The 19,687-nt window shown below is 37.9% G+C and overlaps 1 protein-coding gene across 2 annotated transcripts in view; it reads left to right on the top strand.

The window, feature by feature from the left end:
* The window catches only part of CPNE8 (copine 8), a 79,953-nt gene that overhangs the window by 15,158 nt on the left and 45,108 nt on the right, over positions 1 to 19,687 (top strand). Inside the window, exons 1-5 of one of the 2 annotated variants that reach the window (XM_048301993.1) lie at positions 3,587 to 3,631; positions 5,449 to 5,495; positions 10,833 to 10,936; positions 13,846 to 13,885; positions 14,654 to 14,730. In XM_048301993.1, the coding sequence (XP_048157950.1) occupies positions 10,893 to 10,936; positions 13,846 to 13,885; positions 14,654 to 14,730 (161 nt within the window). In that variant the 5' untranslated portion in view covers positions 3,587 to 3,631; positions 5,449 to 5,495; positions 10,833 to 10,892. Of the gene's footprint in view, positions 1 to 3,586; positions 3,632 to 5,448; positions 5,496 to 10,832; positions 10,937 to 13,845; positions 13,886 to 14,653; positions 14,731 to 19,687 lie in introns of those variants that run through there. The other variant, XM_048301992.1, reaches the window with a different exon arrangement.

Raw genomic sequence — 19,687 nt, 5'->3', positions numbered from 1 at the left:
AAAAAACCCCCAGCAAACTAGGAGACATAGGCAATACCTTGCCTCTGGTGTAGGGAGATCACACAGAAACAAAACTGAGTGTTTTGCATATTAATAAAAATTTTTAGTTGGCTAAAAAAGCAGTAAAAATTAGGGTTGGATTAGATGATCTTCAGAGGTCCCTAACAATTCTGAGAAAGAAGACCCTCAGTTAAACTGTTTTGAAGAGTGCTCAGTGACCTATTGCCCTCTCTTGAATTCAGAGAGCTCTCATACTGGCAAAAGTGATAAGGTGTCTACAGTTTTTAAGCTCAGATATTATTAAGGACAAGTGCTTGAAGTTTTTTATCAGCTAGGGAACTCTATTTGGCATAAATCGCAGGGTTTGAGTGGCAGGGGTGTGCGGTGTGACCTGTGTGGGAGAAGGCCATGCACAACCCTGTGACAGTCACAGCTGGTTCCAGTCAGCTCTGAAAACCACATGAGCGGTGCTTGCCTGCCAGAACTTCTGCCAGCCAGGGGAGCACACAGTGCCCTGCTCAAACGTAGCCCAGTAAAAAACGTGTCAGCAGTTGCGAGCTAGAGGCAGAGCTGCTGAAGTTGCTGCCCGAGCTACAGTGCTGGAGATGCTTTCTTGGGAGGAGATGCTCCATGCAAAAGGCTCTGTAGCCTGTGCACAGCCCGAGAACGCACAGGTGGGCGAACCAAAGTGATCGTGGCTGGTGGGTGACCCCTTCTGGGGAAAACATGGAAACAAAGTGGCAGGAAAACCAAAAGAAATCTTAGTATCTATTTTAAAATATTTCTGAGAAGTAAACTGGTGGTATTTTTTAATGGATTCAGAGTATATGGAAATATTTTTAAAGTATCATGAACTTGCTTATCAATTTGCAACATACTGCTTTTTCAGTTATGGTAAACAGCTTATTTAAAGCACTCAAATTGGTGGTGTGCTTTAAAGATCTGTTCTCCAGCTATGAGTACCCAGGTATGCTGCCAGTCAGGCCTGTCTGTCACAGGGTAGCAGTATAAAACCATGGAGTACAGTAATACTGTCCTTGGTGAAGAGAGAAGAGGGAAACTGTTGGTTCTAGAAGTGCTCATACTGTATTTTCACTCAAGAAATTACTTGTCAGAGCAGCTTTGCTTTTGGGTACTCTCCAAACAGTGTACATCCAGTTTTAGTACTCTGCAGGTTTTTTTACTAGCCAGTTTAGTTTGTTTGCTTGTACTGTTCTTTAGTTGGGCACAGAGATACGGTCCTGCTGTAAAATGGGGGAGTAGTATAAAAGGTTCTTGTTCTTTTGTATCTGGAAGTACAGCAGAACAACTTTCCTCAATGTCTGTGCACTTGGACAAAGGCCATTCTTATGCTGGTCTGTATACAGTAACTTTATTCTGTAGCTAAAAAGGTGTCAAAACCAGCGTTCTTCCACTCTCACAAGATCCACTTTTACAGCTACTGAATTTGCAGTACATGGTTCTACCCTCATACAGGGTAGAACCATGTAGAGTCATTCTGTATGTTGAGGTCTCATTGCATTTGGCTATGGCAGTTCTAATATGCTTTTTATACTCCAATGCTTTTAGCTAAGCATCATACTAATAGTGAAAATCCAATTTTATCTTCTTGGTCTTTCAAAGGGACACACATGAATGTAGTTGACTTCCATGTGAATATAAACAGCCTTCTCCTGAAATTAAAAAGGCACTTGTGATTTCTCTGGTTCTCTTAGGAGATATGCTTGGCCTTTTTTTGATACTGTAATTGCTACTCAGTATTCCAGTTCCGACCACTTCCCTGCAACCTAGAATATTCATGCCAAGAGGAATAACTGTAGAGATAGTAGATATAGATGGGACAGGCTTGGATAGCCCTTGTTCATGAAGTATTTTAAATAATACTGAAGCCTCTTACTGTCAGTGCTTTCTGCTCAGTGGAATCAAAGCAAGTCACATATACTGATTTACTGTAGCATTTGGACCATTCTGCTCTCCCAGTTTGGAGACCACTTTTTCTAGGAATATTTTTTTTTTAAATCGACAGGTTTTGTTGTATTTTTTATTTTCTTCTAGACAGCTGAGCTAAAGTCATGCTTCCCTGATGAGACAGGAATAAGCCCTACAGAGGAGATACAGATTAATGATTTTGGCATGTTTCTTCTGTCTGATGATGGGCAGAATTGTTTTCTTCCTGTGCTCTGACAACTCAAGCTGAGCCCTGCAGAGCTGTGCTGGCAGCAGCACAGTTGGGATGGAATGTCCTCCTGTGGAGCCCTGTGGCTCCTGAATATGGATCATCAAAAGAGTCCAGTATGAAAGACTGAAGACATAAAAACTCTTCCCTGGGGAATCTCCCCATGGAGAATAGTAGCAAGAAGAATCTCTTGGCAGTTGGGACAAAGGGACCTTAGGGCAGCTCTGCCTAGAAGGTATAAAAGCTGGTCAGTGAAGAGTATTAGGGAGCCTTGCTAAAACTGGTACCATGAAAAGGTTTAGGTAGCATGGGGAAAAGGTCAGCTTTATTGTGGGTAAGTCTTCCTTGAAATGGAAGAGGTGTGTTGTTATGTTTGGGAAAACTGGAATGGGCAATGTTGGTGTAAGAGTAGTTGCCAGGCTAAAGGATAAGCATATATGCATTGAAGGGGAAGGGACCAGAGCAGATAAAGGAGGCCCAATCTATCTTGGAAAATAGGAAGATGCAGGCTATAACAATCTATAATATTTTGGGAACTGTATCTACAACAGAGTAATAACTGTTGACTTTCCCACCCTCTTCTTCATTGCAAGATTTAATTAAATTTACCTTGAATGTGACATTGTGGTATCAGTGTCCAGAGTTAAAAATTACTAAATATTAATATTCCTGACTACAGATGTAGATGTATCTTCTCTTGGAAGAGCTCATATGGCAAAGCCTTCCAAAAGGGTTTCTCAGTTTCTCAGTGCTGCTCTGAACTTTCTCATTGCTCCCTCAGTTTTTGAGATGATGAGAGAAAAACTATTTTTTCAGCTCTACCTTAGGATGATATAATGGCTTTTGAAATATTATTTACCCCACTTTATTCCTCCTTCTCCCACATGACAATGCTGTTAACTGTTTTTGCTTAAAAAATTGGTTGCTTCATAAAGCCCTTAATCTCTGGTTTGAGCACTTCAAGTGCTTTAGATCAACTTTACCATATTTATCTGCATTTCTCCAGTGGATATGACTTTGACAAAGTTTTTGATCATTGCAATTAGCGTATGAGGATCTTTACAAAACTCTTTCCAAGAGCCTTTAGAGATAGTGAATCTTAACATTGATGGAGACCAGTATCAGGGTTAGTTTCCTAAAATTTATGGGGTGAGTTTTAGAGGAAAGGTAGAAGAATTTGAAAAATTATTCTGAATTTACAAAGTATTTATCAGACAGACTGGAATATATGTCTTTCTTATAGCTTTCATTAGGTCTGACTTTTTTTTGAAATGTCAGTTTGAGATGGGTATGTGTATGTGTCCCTGTCAGACTTGCATACTTACAATAAAATATGGCATGAGATGATTGCTTATTAGGCTATATTTTTGTTATATTTAAAATAGTGGCTACATCTGCAGCCTAGAGGGGAAGACCTTATTGCAATCAACAACTTCCTCTGATCCCTTCTCTGTGGTGAGTGATCTCAGTGACAGGATCTGAGGTAGTGGCCTGAAGTTGTGTCAGGGGAGGTTTAGGTTGGATATGAGCAAAAGGTTCTTCCCCCAGAGGGTGGTTGGGCACTGGAACAGCTCCCCAGGGCAGCGGTCACAGCACCAGCCTGACAGAGTTCAAGAAGCGTTTGGACAATGCTCTCAGGCACATGGGGGGACTCTTGGGGTGTCCTGTGCAGGGCCAGGAGCTGGACTTTGATGATCCTGATGGATCCCTTCCAGCAGGGTCCCTTCCAGCTCAGGATACTCTGTGATTCTGCAATTCTAGATGTAAAGGGTAGTCAGAAGTTCAGTAACCTACATAACTTTCTTTAGCTGATTTCACAGCTTCTATTTCATTCTGTTTTCTCACATTTTCCCATTTCACTTCATTCTTCATGTAATACGCTTCAGCAGCCTACTCCAGAGAGTGTTGTAAAAATAGGCTTTTTGGTTTGGGTTCAGTCTACTATAAACAGTAACCAAAGGTAGGCACATAATTGCCAAGAGTTTATTTAGATTAAATGGAGAAAGACATCTCCTGAGAATTATTTTGAATTTTTTTTTGTAAAAGCTTTTTTTCATATACAAGACATCTTATTTAAAAAATAAAAGTGTTAACTTTGAGCTTCTATGTGAGCTAAAATAGTGAAATAGCTTTTTTCTGTTTCTCCTCTTATTTGCTACTGCCTAAGGGGATTTTTTTTTTTGGTGTGGAGAAAATGCATTTCAAGTAAGAAAATGCATTTAGAAAGTTGACTTCATTTCTGATTTGGTCTGTTGATCATTCTGACTTCACTGAGAACAAAATCAGACCTCTACTTTTGTTGTTTGAGGCTGCAACCTAAAACAGTAATATTTTTAACTTTCTTTTGAAAAATAATGATTGGCACAGGAAAAGAATTTGTTGAGGAAAAAAGTGTTCAAGTATCTGTATTTCTGTTGTTTAGAAAGGGATTGAAGAGGAGTTTCAGGTAAAAGTTGCTTTATGGTAGTTACCTGCAACTAGTTCCAAACTGTAGAAAATAAGGTTTATAGTGCTCTTTCAGTGCAAATGATCTGTACTTAAAATAGTGTTTAAAAGACCTGATAATGATCACTGTACCCCTGTCACCAGTCCCTGTGATGAAAGCTGCAGCTTAATGTGTAGTGAGTGCTGTACTGGAAATACAGACCTGAGTGAGACCTGGGGGATTGTTCTGCTCAGTCTTTCAGAATCAGGTTAGGTCAACAAATTCAATTGATTCCATTTTTTATCAGGCTTCAGTTTAAAAAAAATAAAGTATGCATATGTGAGATGCTTAAATATATATAAATAATTTGAAGTAAAATTAAAGGAAGAAAACCTGAGAAGTCTTATTTTTTTCCTTTTTCTGGTTCTATTTCCCCTGTTTCTTTTCAGTGGGGTCCTCACTTGTTTTTTTTATTTTAATTTTCTTCTCTCTTGAATGAAGTATATTTTAGGGTAGTTGTGCATTAGATTATCTAGAATAGCCTGACCATCCACATTTAAAGAAGACCTGCTTTTATCCAGTTTTGTTTTTAAAGATTGACAGGTGCTTGCTGGAGGTCAAGTGTAAGCGCTGCCTCCCATTTTAAGGCGCTCCATTTATTAGCTGATTTCTACAACAACTAGACCATATTGTCACCAGTCTGGTTAGGCTTGCTGACAGTTGGGGGAAAACATTACTGTTTGATTGTCCTAGTTACTAATTTCCACAGCAGAAGAGACTACAAAATTAGTTAATTTAAGGATATGTTAAAGTTTGAAAATAACCAAACTTTTTTTTCTTTTCACAGTCTGTGTTTTGTACACACAAGCCATTGGAAACAAAGAATGGAGAGAGGTAAGATGCATATTCATAGATGTATAAACCCTTTCAGTATATTTAAGGCTGATCATTTGCTCTAGCAGAGGAGGTCATGTCATAGCCTCTTGAATGCCATGCTAGGCTTATGGGAGTTCTATGAACTAGCAAACACTTAGAACATTGCCACACTGATCTCAATTTCCATATCTATATCACACATTTCCATCAAAAGGGGAAAATAATAGAGAAAATACATGAGTTTCCCATTTTACAGTCTTCCTCAGATAAATTAAACCAGACTTAGCTGTTAATTTGGATAAGGTTTGTGGCTCTCAAGAAAGGAGGACACTCAAACAGTACATGATCTGTGGAAGAACTGAGCTGTGGTGATGGTCAGTGTCAACAAAATTAGTCTGTAATTGTGGTGAAGATCTACCTTTGCTTGTGTAGTGTTTCAGAGAAGTTAGATGCTGCTGAATGGAGTGTACACTAGGTGACAAGGGAGGGAGGATATTATGCATAGGTTGGACTTCTTATCTATGTGTGTAAACAGAGAGATACGTCTTAAGAAACTAAATCAAGTACCTCAAAATTGGATACCTGCAGCAGATCAACATTTATAGCCTGGAACTCTGTCCCGGTTCTTAGTCATCTAATTTTTCTCCTCTGTTGTTACTCTTTGAAAGAACTGATAGCATTGGGGAAAAGGGTGGTCATCTTTCTACTGATAAAATACACTATTTACCTGCATTCAGAGAGAATTGCTGGAACTGTTCTTCACTACAAGTGGATCGCTGTGTGTCCGTGGGCTTTAATTATAGAGCCAAGAGTGGAATGTACTAGCTTACTGATTTTCTCTGTAAAAGAGAGGAGGTCTGATACTGTTGTTTTCAGAACTGATATTTTCTGTGATTATACTGTATAAAATTTCCAGTGGGAGGTGACCAGGGACACAGAAAACAGACCTCTTCTCTTGTATTTGGTGTCCTTGCCAGTTGGCCAGAGAATTGTATTTTCTGCTTTGCTGAAACATGGTGGATGTGGGTTTCAGTCTTGTCAGGAAGAGAGAATTTAATTTGTCTCATGCTTGGGGAAAAGCTCATATAACTGTGCAATGCATGAAACACTGTACCTATTTAATTTGTAGTTTTTAGCTAAATTGCTGCTCTCTGTTGTTCTTAAGTAGGTACTAGACATTCTCTCAGTACACCTACTGGATCACATTCCTCTGATGATTTGTATGAAGAAATGTCAGTTTAGGGACTCAAAATGGGAATTCACTAATTCATAATTAAATTATCAGATATAGTGGGCATACACAGGGTTCTAAATGTCTGGACAGCAAACTGTGAAAACAGCAGATTCTTAAGTCATTCAGGTGTCTAGGTGGCTTGGTACAGTTTGGTTGTCAAGCTTAGGTCATCACTCGAGCATTTGGGTCCTCTTCTGGTCCAGGAGAATTTTTTTCAAAATTTTGGCTTTTATTATTGTCTAAGGTTCATATGTAACTTGGTGGAATTTTCATACTTCTCTTGTGTAGCTGTTAAAAATGGTAAGTACTTGTTTTAATATTATAATTGTCCTGATGGTAGGATGCTAATATAATCTTTCCTAGAAGTACGTATAAATAAAGAGGAAGTTTAGGAACTACAGGCATTAAAACAGACTTTCGACATTGCAGTTGCTAGAAAATCTGAGTTTTTTACTTTAAATCATAATTATCTCCATCTTGTCTATCAGGAGGTTCAGATATAAATATTTGCAACTCAGTTTTATGTTTACAGTTAGTGGAAAAAAGTAACATCTGGAGGGCAGTTCACCATACCTAATTTAGATGTCTGCATTAGATCAGATGAGTCATTCTATAGAAATGCCTCCAAGAGACGATCAAAAGTCTAAACTTCTGACTATGTCAGATGTAAAGTTCCGTGAGTAGAATCCGTTCCTAGTATCTGTTACAACAGTCAAAATTAAGAGGTTGGCATTGTGGAGGGGCTTAGTCAGAACTGTGCTTTATATGTGTGGCATATTGTATTTATACCAGCAGTAAAAAAATTAAGGTGGTAGGTAGAAGATTAGTCCTTTTAAATAGTTACTTTGATTCTGTTACTTTCCCGAATAGTGTTTCTGAAGGTTTTTGCTTCTTGGCCATGTTAAGATTTTAGCTTTACACAGTTGTTAGTGGGGAAAGTAGGCCATGTGGAGAAATAATTAATCAGTAGCTATGTTATTAGTCATAAGTGACTGGATTATGGAAATAACCTCTTCTGCTTAAAAAGGCTATAGGTCATTGGGAAAACAGATTTTAAAAGGTGATTAATTTAGCTGAAAAGTATAGACTAGTGATTTTTAGAGAACAGCATTTTGATGTCATAAGTAAGGTAAATTCTATTCGTAATTTGTCAGTTAAGTAATTAGTTATAGTAGTTAAATCATAGAATCATAGAACCATTTTCAGAGACTGAAAGTAGTACATGCCTCAAACATTGGTATAAAGTTTTGCTCATTATAAAGAAGCTACAACCGAAGAAGCTTCAGGCCTGAAGAGTGGGACTTTGGACTGAAAGTCAAACTGTTGAGTAGATAAAGGGAAACGCATTGTTCAGTCATCTCAGGCTGAGGGAAAGGTTTGCATCTACAAAAGGCCAAAGCCACCAGCTGCAGCTATCCCCAGTTGAGTTTGGGGTCGGGGGAGAGCACAGCTCACAGAAGCCAGGTTTACACAGACTCCCCCCAACTGAGGGGGGAGGAGGAGGTTTTGGGCGCATGGTGCAACCTCTGGTGAGAGGCAATAAACACCCATCCTCTGTTACACAAACTGGCCCAGCTGTGGAACCCCCAACCCCACAGGCCACATCCACGGGACTTCCACGTGAGAGGCTTGGCCCCACAGGGCTGCACAGAGTCTGCTGTGAGAGACTGACCCTCACCCCAGGGGGACATGGCTGGACATGCCCACCTAGCCTGAGCATGTACACCCATGGGACTCTGTGCCTTCTGGGGAGACCTTCACCACCGGGAAGACCAGCTGGAGAGGATCAACGAGCATCGTTGGGATCCGCGGAGTGGTGATATTTTCCTTATTCTGTCCCCCCCACCCCCTTCCTCCCTTCCTCCCTTCCTCCCTTCCTCCCTTCCTCCCTTCCTCCCTTCCTCCCTTCCTCCCTTCCTCCCTTCCTCCCTTCCTCCCTTCCTCCCTTCCTCCCTTCCTCATATTTACCATCAAATAAAACCCTTACTATTGTTACTGGCATATGGTCTCGTTTGCGCCTTAATTCGGGCAGAGGAATTTCCAAAGAACCTTAATAAAACTGGGTCATAACACCATTTAAGTTGGAAAAGGCCTTTAAGATCATTGAGTCCAAACATATTGAAACACAGAATTTTAAAAGAAACATAAAGATGTAGTTAGAAGGTTAGCTGTGCTGAATTTAGTTAAAATAGAAGTGAGCTTAATCAATTAAAAGTTAATAGTTAAGAAGAGCTGGACCTCAAATGAGTTTTCAAGATGTGAGTAACTGATTACTAAATAACTGATTACCTATCACTTTTATGTTTGTTTAGCTGTGCTTGGAATGAGAAACAGAAACATTGATAAATAGATTTAGGGAATGTAAACAATTGTCAATTTCCTCCCTATCTGAGAACCTATTTAAAGTCACTCAAAGAGGAACTGGAAGGTCACCAAAAGTAATTTGTATTGTTAAAACCCAGGAAGGCAGAAAGGTCAAATTGAGGAAGACTACTACTTCATCTTATGAGACCACTCCCCTAATAAAAAGACCACCGACTCAATTCAGAGAACATACTAGGCATGCTTAATGACATTTAAGCTAATTTCCATACGAAGCGGAGAATGGGAGGTGTTAATGTTATACATATGCATTTGTTTTTTGGTTATTCATAACTTTTGTAGATAAATAAACTCTGTGTCAGCTTGTACCTTTGTGCTGTATATCAGGGAATTATCCGGCGCAGCTGCCTGGCGCTGGAGTAAACATATACTTTATAACTCTAAACTGTTAGAGAGTCTTTGTCCGTCTCATTTGGGTATCAATATTAGATCCCTACCCATATTTTTGTAAATCAGTATGTGAAGGAATCACTTGTGTAGCCCATGTAAAAAAAGTAAACAGACAAAAAACCTGAAGCCTCAACTAAAACCCAAACCAGTAATTTAAAATATTGAAAGAAAAGTTAGTAGTGCCACTGAATTCAGTCTCTTGAGTTTTATAACAATCTAAGTATAATTGATGAGAGATAAAGGTGACAGTGTAATGGGTATTCAGTTAGGCCTTTTCTGGTCTCAGTGTGACTTGATCATCAGCACATTGCATATTTATCTTTGGTTACTGATACACTCTGTAATACGTTGTAAATCAAGTCTGGCAGATTTCCCAAGGGTAACGTGGTTGTAGTGTAAAATGAAATACTGTTTATTGAAAAAAATGCAGAATTGAAGATACGAGAAGTACTTACAAATTTATGATGTTTTATTATTTTAAAAAATTAAAACTGATGCTTAGCTGCCATTTTATAACTTCTTTTTCTTTTGAAGTAACTTCTCCTTTGGATTCATACATAGTTCTATTTCTAACTGAGCTATAAAATTTAAACCCATGATATATGAAATATGACACTCATGGCATAATTTAAGAGGAAGGAACCTATGTGTTCTCCAGCCTCCTGTTCATCTGCTGTGTCTGGGTCACCCTTCTGATCCATGAAAAGCCATCTCCAAAGTTGGACCAGGTTGCTCTGGGCTTCCCCCAGCTAAGGTTTGAATTTTTTTAAAATCAAAATATTTTCAGCTTGACAAGACCTGAGGCACTTCCTATAAACACCAGGAAACAAAAGGCATTTTGCCAAAAGCTCAGAGAGAGGAGCAATGAAGAGAGAGCTGAACTGAGGTGAAACAGGAGATGGATAGTGCAAAAATTATACATTTGCAGTGGTAGGACTGCGTTCCCTAATATTTAAAGCTATCTGAAATAATATATGCAAGCTTTTGCTTGCTGTTGTGTCTGGTTGGAGATTTTTTGGTGGGCTTTTTTTCTGGAAACACTGGATTTTTGTTATTGATTCAAGTTTTTGTGGATTTTTATTGGCTTTGGGAGCTGATATTGATACAGTTTAGGTCATACAATACAAGGTGTGTACCGCTCTATATTGAAATATGAGGTCTTCTGCCACTCTGTCTTCATCCACAGATAACTGATCTATTCATGTGAATGTCGTAATTTTCTTTCATGGCATCTGTTTAAGAGAAGTTTTTACAGGCTCTCATATACCTCACACATTCCTGGTATTGGCAGTTTATTTAATTTTACTTCCTTATAGCATGTAGCTTAAACTTGCACTTTTCTTTTACAGTTTGGAAGAACAGAAGTAATTGATAATACTTTAAATCCAGATTTTGTAAGAAAATTTATAATGGACTACTTCTTTGAAGAGAGAGAGAATCTGCGATTTGATTTGTAAGTTAACAATCTGACTCTAACAGTGCAGCCTCTGTAAGCATGTAAAGTTTTGTCCAACATAAAATCAACTTGAAGAGAGGTGGTATCTATTGACATGGGATAAATTAATGTAATAAACTTGACTGACTTAGGATTGCTTCCTCAGTAATAAATGTGTAACATTGTAATGACGGAGTTTTAAGAAATTGGCAGGTTAACTAGTCAAAGTACAGTTATACTTAAAATTATCACTTTCAGAAAATAGTTAAAGAGCAAAAGATGTCAAAACATTAAAATATTCTTCCAGCATAGCCAGCAAAACAGGTATGAATATACTGTCCAGAAATAAAATACTGTACAAGTAGTACAGAACCAAAAATTTCTTTACTTTGCATCTAAATGTACTAAATTTTAAGATTTTAAAACAGCAGCAGTTGTTCTAGAAGTAGATGGCTTTTGACGTTATTCCTGATGTGCTCATTTCATACCACTGGTGGAATTGTTTTGACTTTCACTTTATTCTTTGGAAAATAGAGTTGAGAGTCCAGTCACCAGGTCATGTCACTGTTGCATGTCATCTCTTGCATTTCAGTCCATTCTGGTTGTTTCAGTCTTTGTGATAATCAAGCTTGTCTTGTTTTTTTAATTTTCATCCTCTTTTTTATTAGCAGTTCTTTCTTAACCTTGCCCTAAGAGAGAGTATGAATAACCCTCATAGATAATTAATTTTTGCTGCAGTTTTGCATCATACTATGCATAGTGGCCACAAACTTTCTTTACATATCCTTTTTTAGCTGAAGAACTCTTTTCCCATTTCTTTTTATTTCCTTTGCAAGATGTACTAGACCACCTGTTTCAAGGAATGAAAGGAAATACTTAATGCCAGGAAGATTACAGGGTGCTTTGACGTGGCTAGGTACAAATTCTTCCGCTTTCACAATGGAAGCCTGATGCAGACTTTATTTGTAATTTTAAAAGTTGGGTTTAATGCCATTCAATCTGTGGAGTTATAACTATTGTGGGTTATTTTAAATAAGTTTTAAGTCAGAGCTAATCAGTTCGTGAAATAAAGGATCCTTCTCCAAACATTGCTGAAATAACCACACAGTGGGGGCTGTGTGGAAATCTGGATTTGTTTGCCTCTTGCTTCTCAGAGAATGCATGTATCTTTTGGGGAGGGGGCAGTGCAATAAAAGAGAAAAGTGAAGGAAATGAACTGGAAAAGAGGAAAGCCAAGCTCAGTCTAGGGAAAGAAAGGGGAGTCTGTAAAGACCTTCTGGATAAGTGCTATCTGGAAAGGACTTGGGTCTGGAAGGGAAAACACAGCCTCCTGTTTAATTCTTATGTAGTCAGGGAAATGGACTCCTGTTTGTCTGTTTATGACAAAATAAATACCATAAATTCTCTGTGTAAATACCATACATTCTCTGTGCTTATCAGAAAGACCCCGACTGCTTTCTGCTGCTCTTCTGGGTCACCTGGACACAAGTCTGTTCTGAGCTCAAAGCTGAACAGCTGTTGCTGTCTTTGCCTGCAAGTGACCATATAGCCATATTGTGTGAATTTACCATAGAGCCCTATAACAGTGATCGATGAGAAATTAAATATCTTAGAACTCTGAGTTAGGAATGTAAATCTCATATGGCTGCTCATGGATTAAACCCAATTCTGAAGCTTTAGAAAGTTTCCTATATTAAATTCTGTGACAAAATTGTGTACTACTGTTGGCCAAAGTGTTATTTTTCAAAGGAATTCCTTATATGATTCATATCTTTCGCAGGAAAAGAAAAATAAAGTGGCAAGTATATGTCTGATATTTGGTGCTCCATAAATGAGCATGACCTCCTTCCTAAAATGTACAGCTACCAATGTCACAGGCCCCTTTCTGTTCACAACTGGTACTTTGTTAGTGATTTTGCCAGTGAAGTAGTTCTTTGTTTTACTTCTGTAACTATCCTTCAGGTCAAATTATCAGTTGTGTTTTTCTGTTCAATTTCACCAAACAGTTTGCTTTTAATTGGAGGTTTTAACTAGTATTAATGATATTTACAGGAATTTTTTTTCTTTATAAATATGTTTCTAAAGTTTTGAATGTGCTGTACCATATCCAGCGATGTTATAATATTCCTGTCATCCTGACTTGTGGTCTGGTCCATGATGCATCCCAGCAACCAGTTGTGGCAGCACAACCAAAGGGATAGCACTCCATGCAGTGGGAACAGGAACATGCAGGGGAGCAAGGGATGGGCAATAACAGATAAAAACATTTTCAGTTTATTGGTATTGAATTGGAATGGATTATTGATAAAAATATTACTTGGATTATCTGGTAAAGATGGAAGACTATTAAAGTATAGAGATTAATAATCCCATATGAATTTCTTACATTATTTTTTTCAATCTCTCTTAAATTCGGAGAGTAATATTTTTAACTCTTGATTGTGGAAGGGAAACGATGACATTTTCTAACTGGAGCAAGACTAAGATTATGATAAACTCAAAAGAACAAGTCAATCTCTTGCTAAAAGCAGTTTAGTTTATTGTCAGTTATTTCTATTTGCTTATTCAAATGACTGAAAAGTTGCATAAGAAAATAATTTACAAGTTTGTTTTCTAGGGTTAATTTTTAATTTTCAGTCTGCTATTTGGCATCTTTCATTGTTCAAACAGGAATATCAGAAGAATTTCTCTTTAAAGCATCCACTTTGTTGGAAATGATTTAATTTCAAATAGCTAGTGAGCCATAGTCCTCTAATATGTGATGACTCAGTTTGTCTTCCTTACTGGGGAACTTCCATTCACAAATCTATTTGTGTGAATTTCGCACATGGAAATAAGTGAAAGAATTCTTAATTTTTGTTTCTTTACATAATTGTCCTCAGATATGTCATCTGGCAACTCTGATATAATTTTTTTTTTCCCCGAAGCTATGATGTTGACTCAAAGAGCCCTAACCTGTCAAAACATGTAAGTTCTTCCTCACTATTAAACTTCCTTGTGCTAAAATGCTTACGTTTCTTAAGTATGTTTATTTTCTTTGGACAGTAATATCAGATACATAGAGACAAATATGGTGGTTGTGCTATGAGTAAAAACACATACAATGCTAATGAGTATAATTTTAATGCGATATTTCTCTTGCAAAGAGTATATTTAAACACACATGTATACCTTTTCAGATATGTGATATGCTGCATTTTGTTGATACTTTTTTGGGTCCTAAAAATTGAAGCATGTTTTGATTGTGTCACAGTGTTAAAAGAAACCTTTTATGCTCATGTTGTCTTGAAGTGGGAGGGATGAAATAGTAACTTTAAAATTTAGAGATGCAAGAGTAGAATTCAGAGGCTCCTCAGTGACTATTTTTTATAAATAAATGCAGGCAGGCTTTGGTAAGAGAACCTTTGAGAACCTGGAGCAAAGGAAACAAGGATAGTAGAAGGAATACTCTGTGTGCTTTGCAGTGAAAAGATAAGACATTTTAGCCGTTGATCTCCAGTTACTTCCTCCCTGTAGAGATTGTGTAGTGCCTTAGAATTACATCTGTAAATGTAACCCACTGTTATGTCAACTAGGTAGTAGTGAGTCTGTTTATGATTCATTGTTGCATAGTTATTACTAAGATGTGGTGTTCAGCAGAATTTGTTCTTCTGTAGGGAACAGCTCAGATAAATAGGAAACCAAATTTCATTGCTTGAAATATGAATTCTGAATTTTTATGTTGTTGCTTTTCAGGATTTTTTGGGACAGATGTTTTGTACACTGGGAGAAATAGTGGGATCACAGGGGAGCAGACTGGAAAAACCAATTGTGTAAGTATTCTGGAATGTTGGATGAATGCATACTACTGCATGAGGCAAGAGTTGTGCTTTTTTGCTTTGAGATATGTTGATATACAGAATTCACAGATACAGCTTTTAAGAGAGCATAAATAATTACATGCAACAGAAGTCTTTCTTTATATAGGCTATGATAATTTAGGTTCCATTTTGGACAATTATCAAAGGAATTGACTAATCCAAAATTTTTTTCAACCCCGTTACATTAGAAGTAGCTTGAGTGTACTCATCAAAAAAAAGGTTTTGTTTTAGTTTGCAAATTAGCATATCATAAAACTTTTATTGCCTTTTGTTCAAGCATTCGAGTTCCTGCAAAAAAACCTGCATGAAGAAACAGTGAGGAATCAGCTGACCAAATTATCAAATTTCTAATACAATCATACAAAATTATTAACATCAGCAAATATTGTGGTTATTAGACAATAGTATTTTATGATTCTCCCCTTAATCCTATTCTGGATATTAAACTTTTATAACATGTCCAGGAAATAGCCTTGAGGACCAGTACAGTAAGTGGCATAATAGAAAAGTTGTGTTAGGTTATGTGATTAAAAAGGTTGTCTGCAAACGAGCGAGAAGAGTGTCCCAGTGGTAGGTGGGGGAGCCCAAATACCTTGTCCTGCCTGCTTTCAGACCCATCCCGGGAGAGTCATCAGCTCACGGAGTCCCATCTCCACACCCTCAAAGGATTACAGAGGTACAAGGCAGGCATGGGAACTCCAGTAACATAATTAGGGAAACAGTCCCTGCCTAGCTCCAGGGCTGGCCCAGGAGAACCAGAGCCCCAGCACCGTGGGATGGCAACATGCAGTCACTGCTTGTTCTGGGCATGGTTTTAGTTCTTGAGGCTGAGCAGGTTGGCTGCACAGTTTGACTTCTACTCGAGCACAGAAATACTGTCTTGTCAGTTGGGACAGGAGGTTGGCCCTATTTTGTTCACTTCTACTAAAACAAAAGTTCACTGACTTTTCACTATCTAGGCCTAGCTCATACTAGGTGCTTCAGTGAATTGTGCTGTCACACATGGACTGGTTTGACTGGTTCTCAGTTAATTCTACTGGAAGCCTGTGGTCACTTGGTCAGAGAAAGTGCTGACTTTGAAGACACCTATATTTAGTAAGATGAATCTTACCTGACTTTTTGAAGGTCTTCAGATTTGCTTTTGTCCTCAATTAGTAAACTATTCAGCGCAGTACCCATTTTTTTCCTGAGAAAATTCCTGACATTTATTTTGAACGTACAGATAAAAAATTGTCCATTCAGCAGTTGTTAAATGAAGTCTGAAGTGAGTAACAGATGAAGTTTAAAGTTTGAAATTATCTATTAGAAAAGAAAAAAATATCAGTGAAAATTCTATGCAAGAAAGGTCTTATTTCACAGTTGTGGTGGCCTGTGTAATACATTTTCTCTTTGGTAAACAAGCATTTCTCAGGTCTGGCTTCTGATACTCTCTTGTATGGTAGTTACTAGGTGGACCCAACATATGGGTAGATGCATGTTAATGAGAGAGTGTTTGACTTTTTATCAGTTCTTCTTATTGTCCCTGTTTTATTTTCTCAGTGGTGCTTTTGACAGTGCTGTGGCTTGACAACTATGCCTGATTGATTGTTCATTCTGGACTCTCTGAAGTCTGGATATCTGGGTGTCTAGGAGACATTTCTGTTGTTCATGAAACAATTGCATTGCATTTCAGGGTTGTTTGCTTGTAGGTGTGTGTTTAATGTCTCTTAATATTCAAACAACGAAAATTCAGTTGACAACATTACATGTCTTCCCTTCTTAGGGATATTTACCATTTTGAATTTACTGCTGATGTTCTCTTTATGATGTCAAGTCTGTGTTCTTATATCATGAATGCTCTTTATGATTTATGAGTCAAGAGAGCTTTATCTTTTCACCATATTTCTGAAGTTCATTAACATTTCCCTTTTTGGTTCTCTGCCAATGGATGTACAAAGAAGAGAATGCTTGGTGCTGTTTTAGCCCAAGCAGCTACCATACAGAAGTAGCACTTTTTGTGCTTAAGTAGTTTGAGAAGCTTGAATTCCATTCTCTGGCATTCAAGTAAGTTGTGACATTCTTTCAAAATGAAAATTAGAAAGACTTGAAGCTTATTCTTCGGATCTATCTACTCTAGGCATTTACAAAAGTCTTAAATAATTCAGTACTCCATGGCTGCCATGAGCTGTCCAATTCCAAGTCAGACTGTGTGTCATCAGGGAAACTTTCCTTAGGAAGTCTACAGTGAAAGGGTAGTCTTGTCCTTCATCAGAATTAAAGTAAAACATCTCAAGCCTAGAGAGTTACCATTGCAGTGGTTAGGCAGGCAGGCTGAAACACACCTTGCACTCATCTTCATGGCAAGTACAGAAGTGAAGGTACACAATGCGCATTTTTCTTTGCCTACATGGCATGCATGCCTTGCAGTTTCATTAGTATTATAAGCACCAGTGGATTACACCTCTGAGGCATGAACCTGACAGTATTTCTTCTTGGCAGCAGTGGTATTGTCCCCTGAACCTCTCTCTCTGTTTCTGATATTATTAAGGACTTGGAGTTTTATGCAGTGTGTCACAGGAGAGTCTTGCTCCCAGTGTTATTATCCCTGTGACTCTGAACATTTTTTGATCAAGAACATACTTTAGTGTTGCACTTTATTTTACAGACTGGCCAGCTACAGAGGTGACTATTTCTTTTTGAATAATTTCTACTGGAAAATACTTCTAGTAATTCAAAGAAGGTGAAATTGATAATCTAACATTTTAACAGTAATGTTTGTTCTTTTTGCCTATTTGGTTACTAGATTCATTAAATACCTTCTCACGACAAGCTCCGTGTGTAAGATTTACTCTGACTGGCCTTGCATGCTCCAGCTGTATTGGCATGAAAGGATAATGTGCAGATACATCTACTTCCAGAAATTACATGGTTTTGTTTTTCTCTCAAGAGAGTGTCACCTGCTCAGACATTATCCAGAATTAGATCTTTGCACGTTCTGTCTTCCTAGAGAGAAGATGCTAGCCACATTTATAACTCTGAGCAATGTTTTTTTCCAGGATCTGCTAAGTGCATTCCTGTAGGGATTCCCTTGAGTGAGGAGGTATCGCCATTGCAAAGCTTAATGAGCATTCGCTGCTTGTTATTCACATCTGAGAGCCGTTGCCTGCTAATGAGGCTGTACTGGAGCCAGCTGGCCTATTAGGTGAAGTTCTTTCTCCTGTCCTCTTGCTGTGAACATAATTGATAGAAAAACACCTGAACTGACTTTCTATGTATATTTCTCCTATCCTTTTATCTGTGGGTGTGATCATCAGAGGGCTAGGCTCTGCAAATTCAGGGATAAGACTAAATTTTTGATTGACCTGAAAAATGTTCCATTCGCTGCCTCATTGCAGTTCTAGCTTGCAGAATTGGAGGCTCTTTTTAACCTCTCAGGTTTGAATTTCCACATAAATTGTCATCTTTTTCACAGACTCTGTAAAGGTCCATCCTGGTTAAAGCCCAAGTACTCTTCAGAGTGTCCTTTCAAACTTCTCTTGGTGCTGCAGATGTGGTGTCTCAATTGTGGAATTATTTGTTCTGAGACAGTAATTACTTCTCAAGACTCTTGTCTAGACATGCAGGTATTGTTGAAAACCTTTCATGTGATAATGGTTGTCTGTTCTGTTCCTCTAACAATGAAATTACTTGCTCCTTCAAATACTGTCCAAAAAGAGGTGGTCACTGCAGAGAACCTACAGGTTCTGGACTCTCAAACCAGTAGGACCCCCTGAAATGTAGACTTTCACATTTTACTTGCCTTTATTCAGTTTGCACTCTATTCACACTTAGACTGGCACATTTTCTATATCTGAGTTTCAGATAACTAGCACTGAATAGTGGAGTTGACTGCAATTATGCAATACAGATTACAGATAAAATATATATATATATTTATATCTAATACTCATTATTACCTCACAAACCCTGATATGTAACTCTTTCCAGAGAAACCCTGTGAAACTGGTAGCCTGAACATAAATTTTCTATTGTCATTTCAGTGTGATAGAACCAATTCCAGGGTAGCTCAATACCAGCTATCCCTTAGAGCTAAGGAAGATGGGCAATGGGTACTGCATTCTGGATTTAAACAGGTGGAACTCTTATGTGCCTGTCTTCAACACAGTATTAGTCATATTTCTCTGGCAATTGGAAAGACTGGTCTGTAATGATGAATCTCTAAGTAATTGTTTTTTTTCATACAAGGATAAGAACAGCTTGAAATTATTTTAGTGTTTTTACAGGGCATTATTGTTAGTTAAAGTTCATTCCATTGCCCTGATCTGTGACCACTGAGGTTTTTGTCAGGGTGCTGACTTTACATTTAAGGATTTTTTTTCTTAATGAATGGTTTGTAAGGGAATTCGTAAGAGAACAAACTCTTTAGTGTCTACAAATGGTCCAATACTATTTTCAGGCATGTAGACTTAAATATACCAAGTTTGTAATTAATAGCATCAAAAACTGTATAAGTCATTTGGTAGAGTTTTTAATTCCTGAATAATGAGAACCTTTTGTTCTGTATTCTGTGCTAATCTTGATGAAGTATTTCACCTCTTCACCAACCATCATGTTAAGATTGTCCTTCTTTTACAAGGCCCATGGTATCGAGAACTTTGGTGGTAGGTTAAGCCAAAGCCTACTCCAGGTGTTTTCAGATATGACTATACTTGTGTGTACTTTTCACACCTACTCAAAAATTTAGAATTTTTTTTTCTGGCATATCCACCCAAATATCTTCAGGGGATTGCCTTTCCAGTTTTCAGAGTGATAATTCCAGACACCTCTGTGTTATAGGGTTGGGCATCCCTCATCCTTTATGTTCATTGGATGAAATGAAGCATGTCTTTGCATAAACATTTTCATATGCAATTCTCAGTTGGAGATGGAC

The sequence above is a fragment of the Corvus hawaiiensis genome, chromosome 4, assembly GCF_020740725.1.
Source record: "Corvus hawaiiensis isolate bCorHaw1 chromosome 4, bCorHaw1.pri.cur, whole genome shotgun sequence".
Classification (NCBI taxonomy): Eukaryota; Metazoa; Chordata; class Aves; order Passeriformes; family Corvidae; genus Corvus; species Corvus hawaiiensis.
This window is presented reverse-complemented; position numbering and strand designations above follow the sequence as displayed.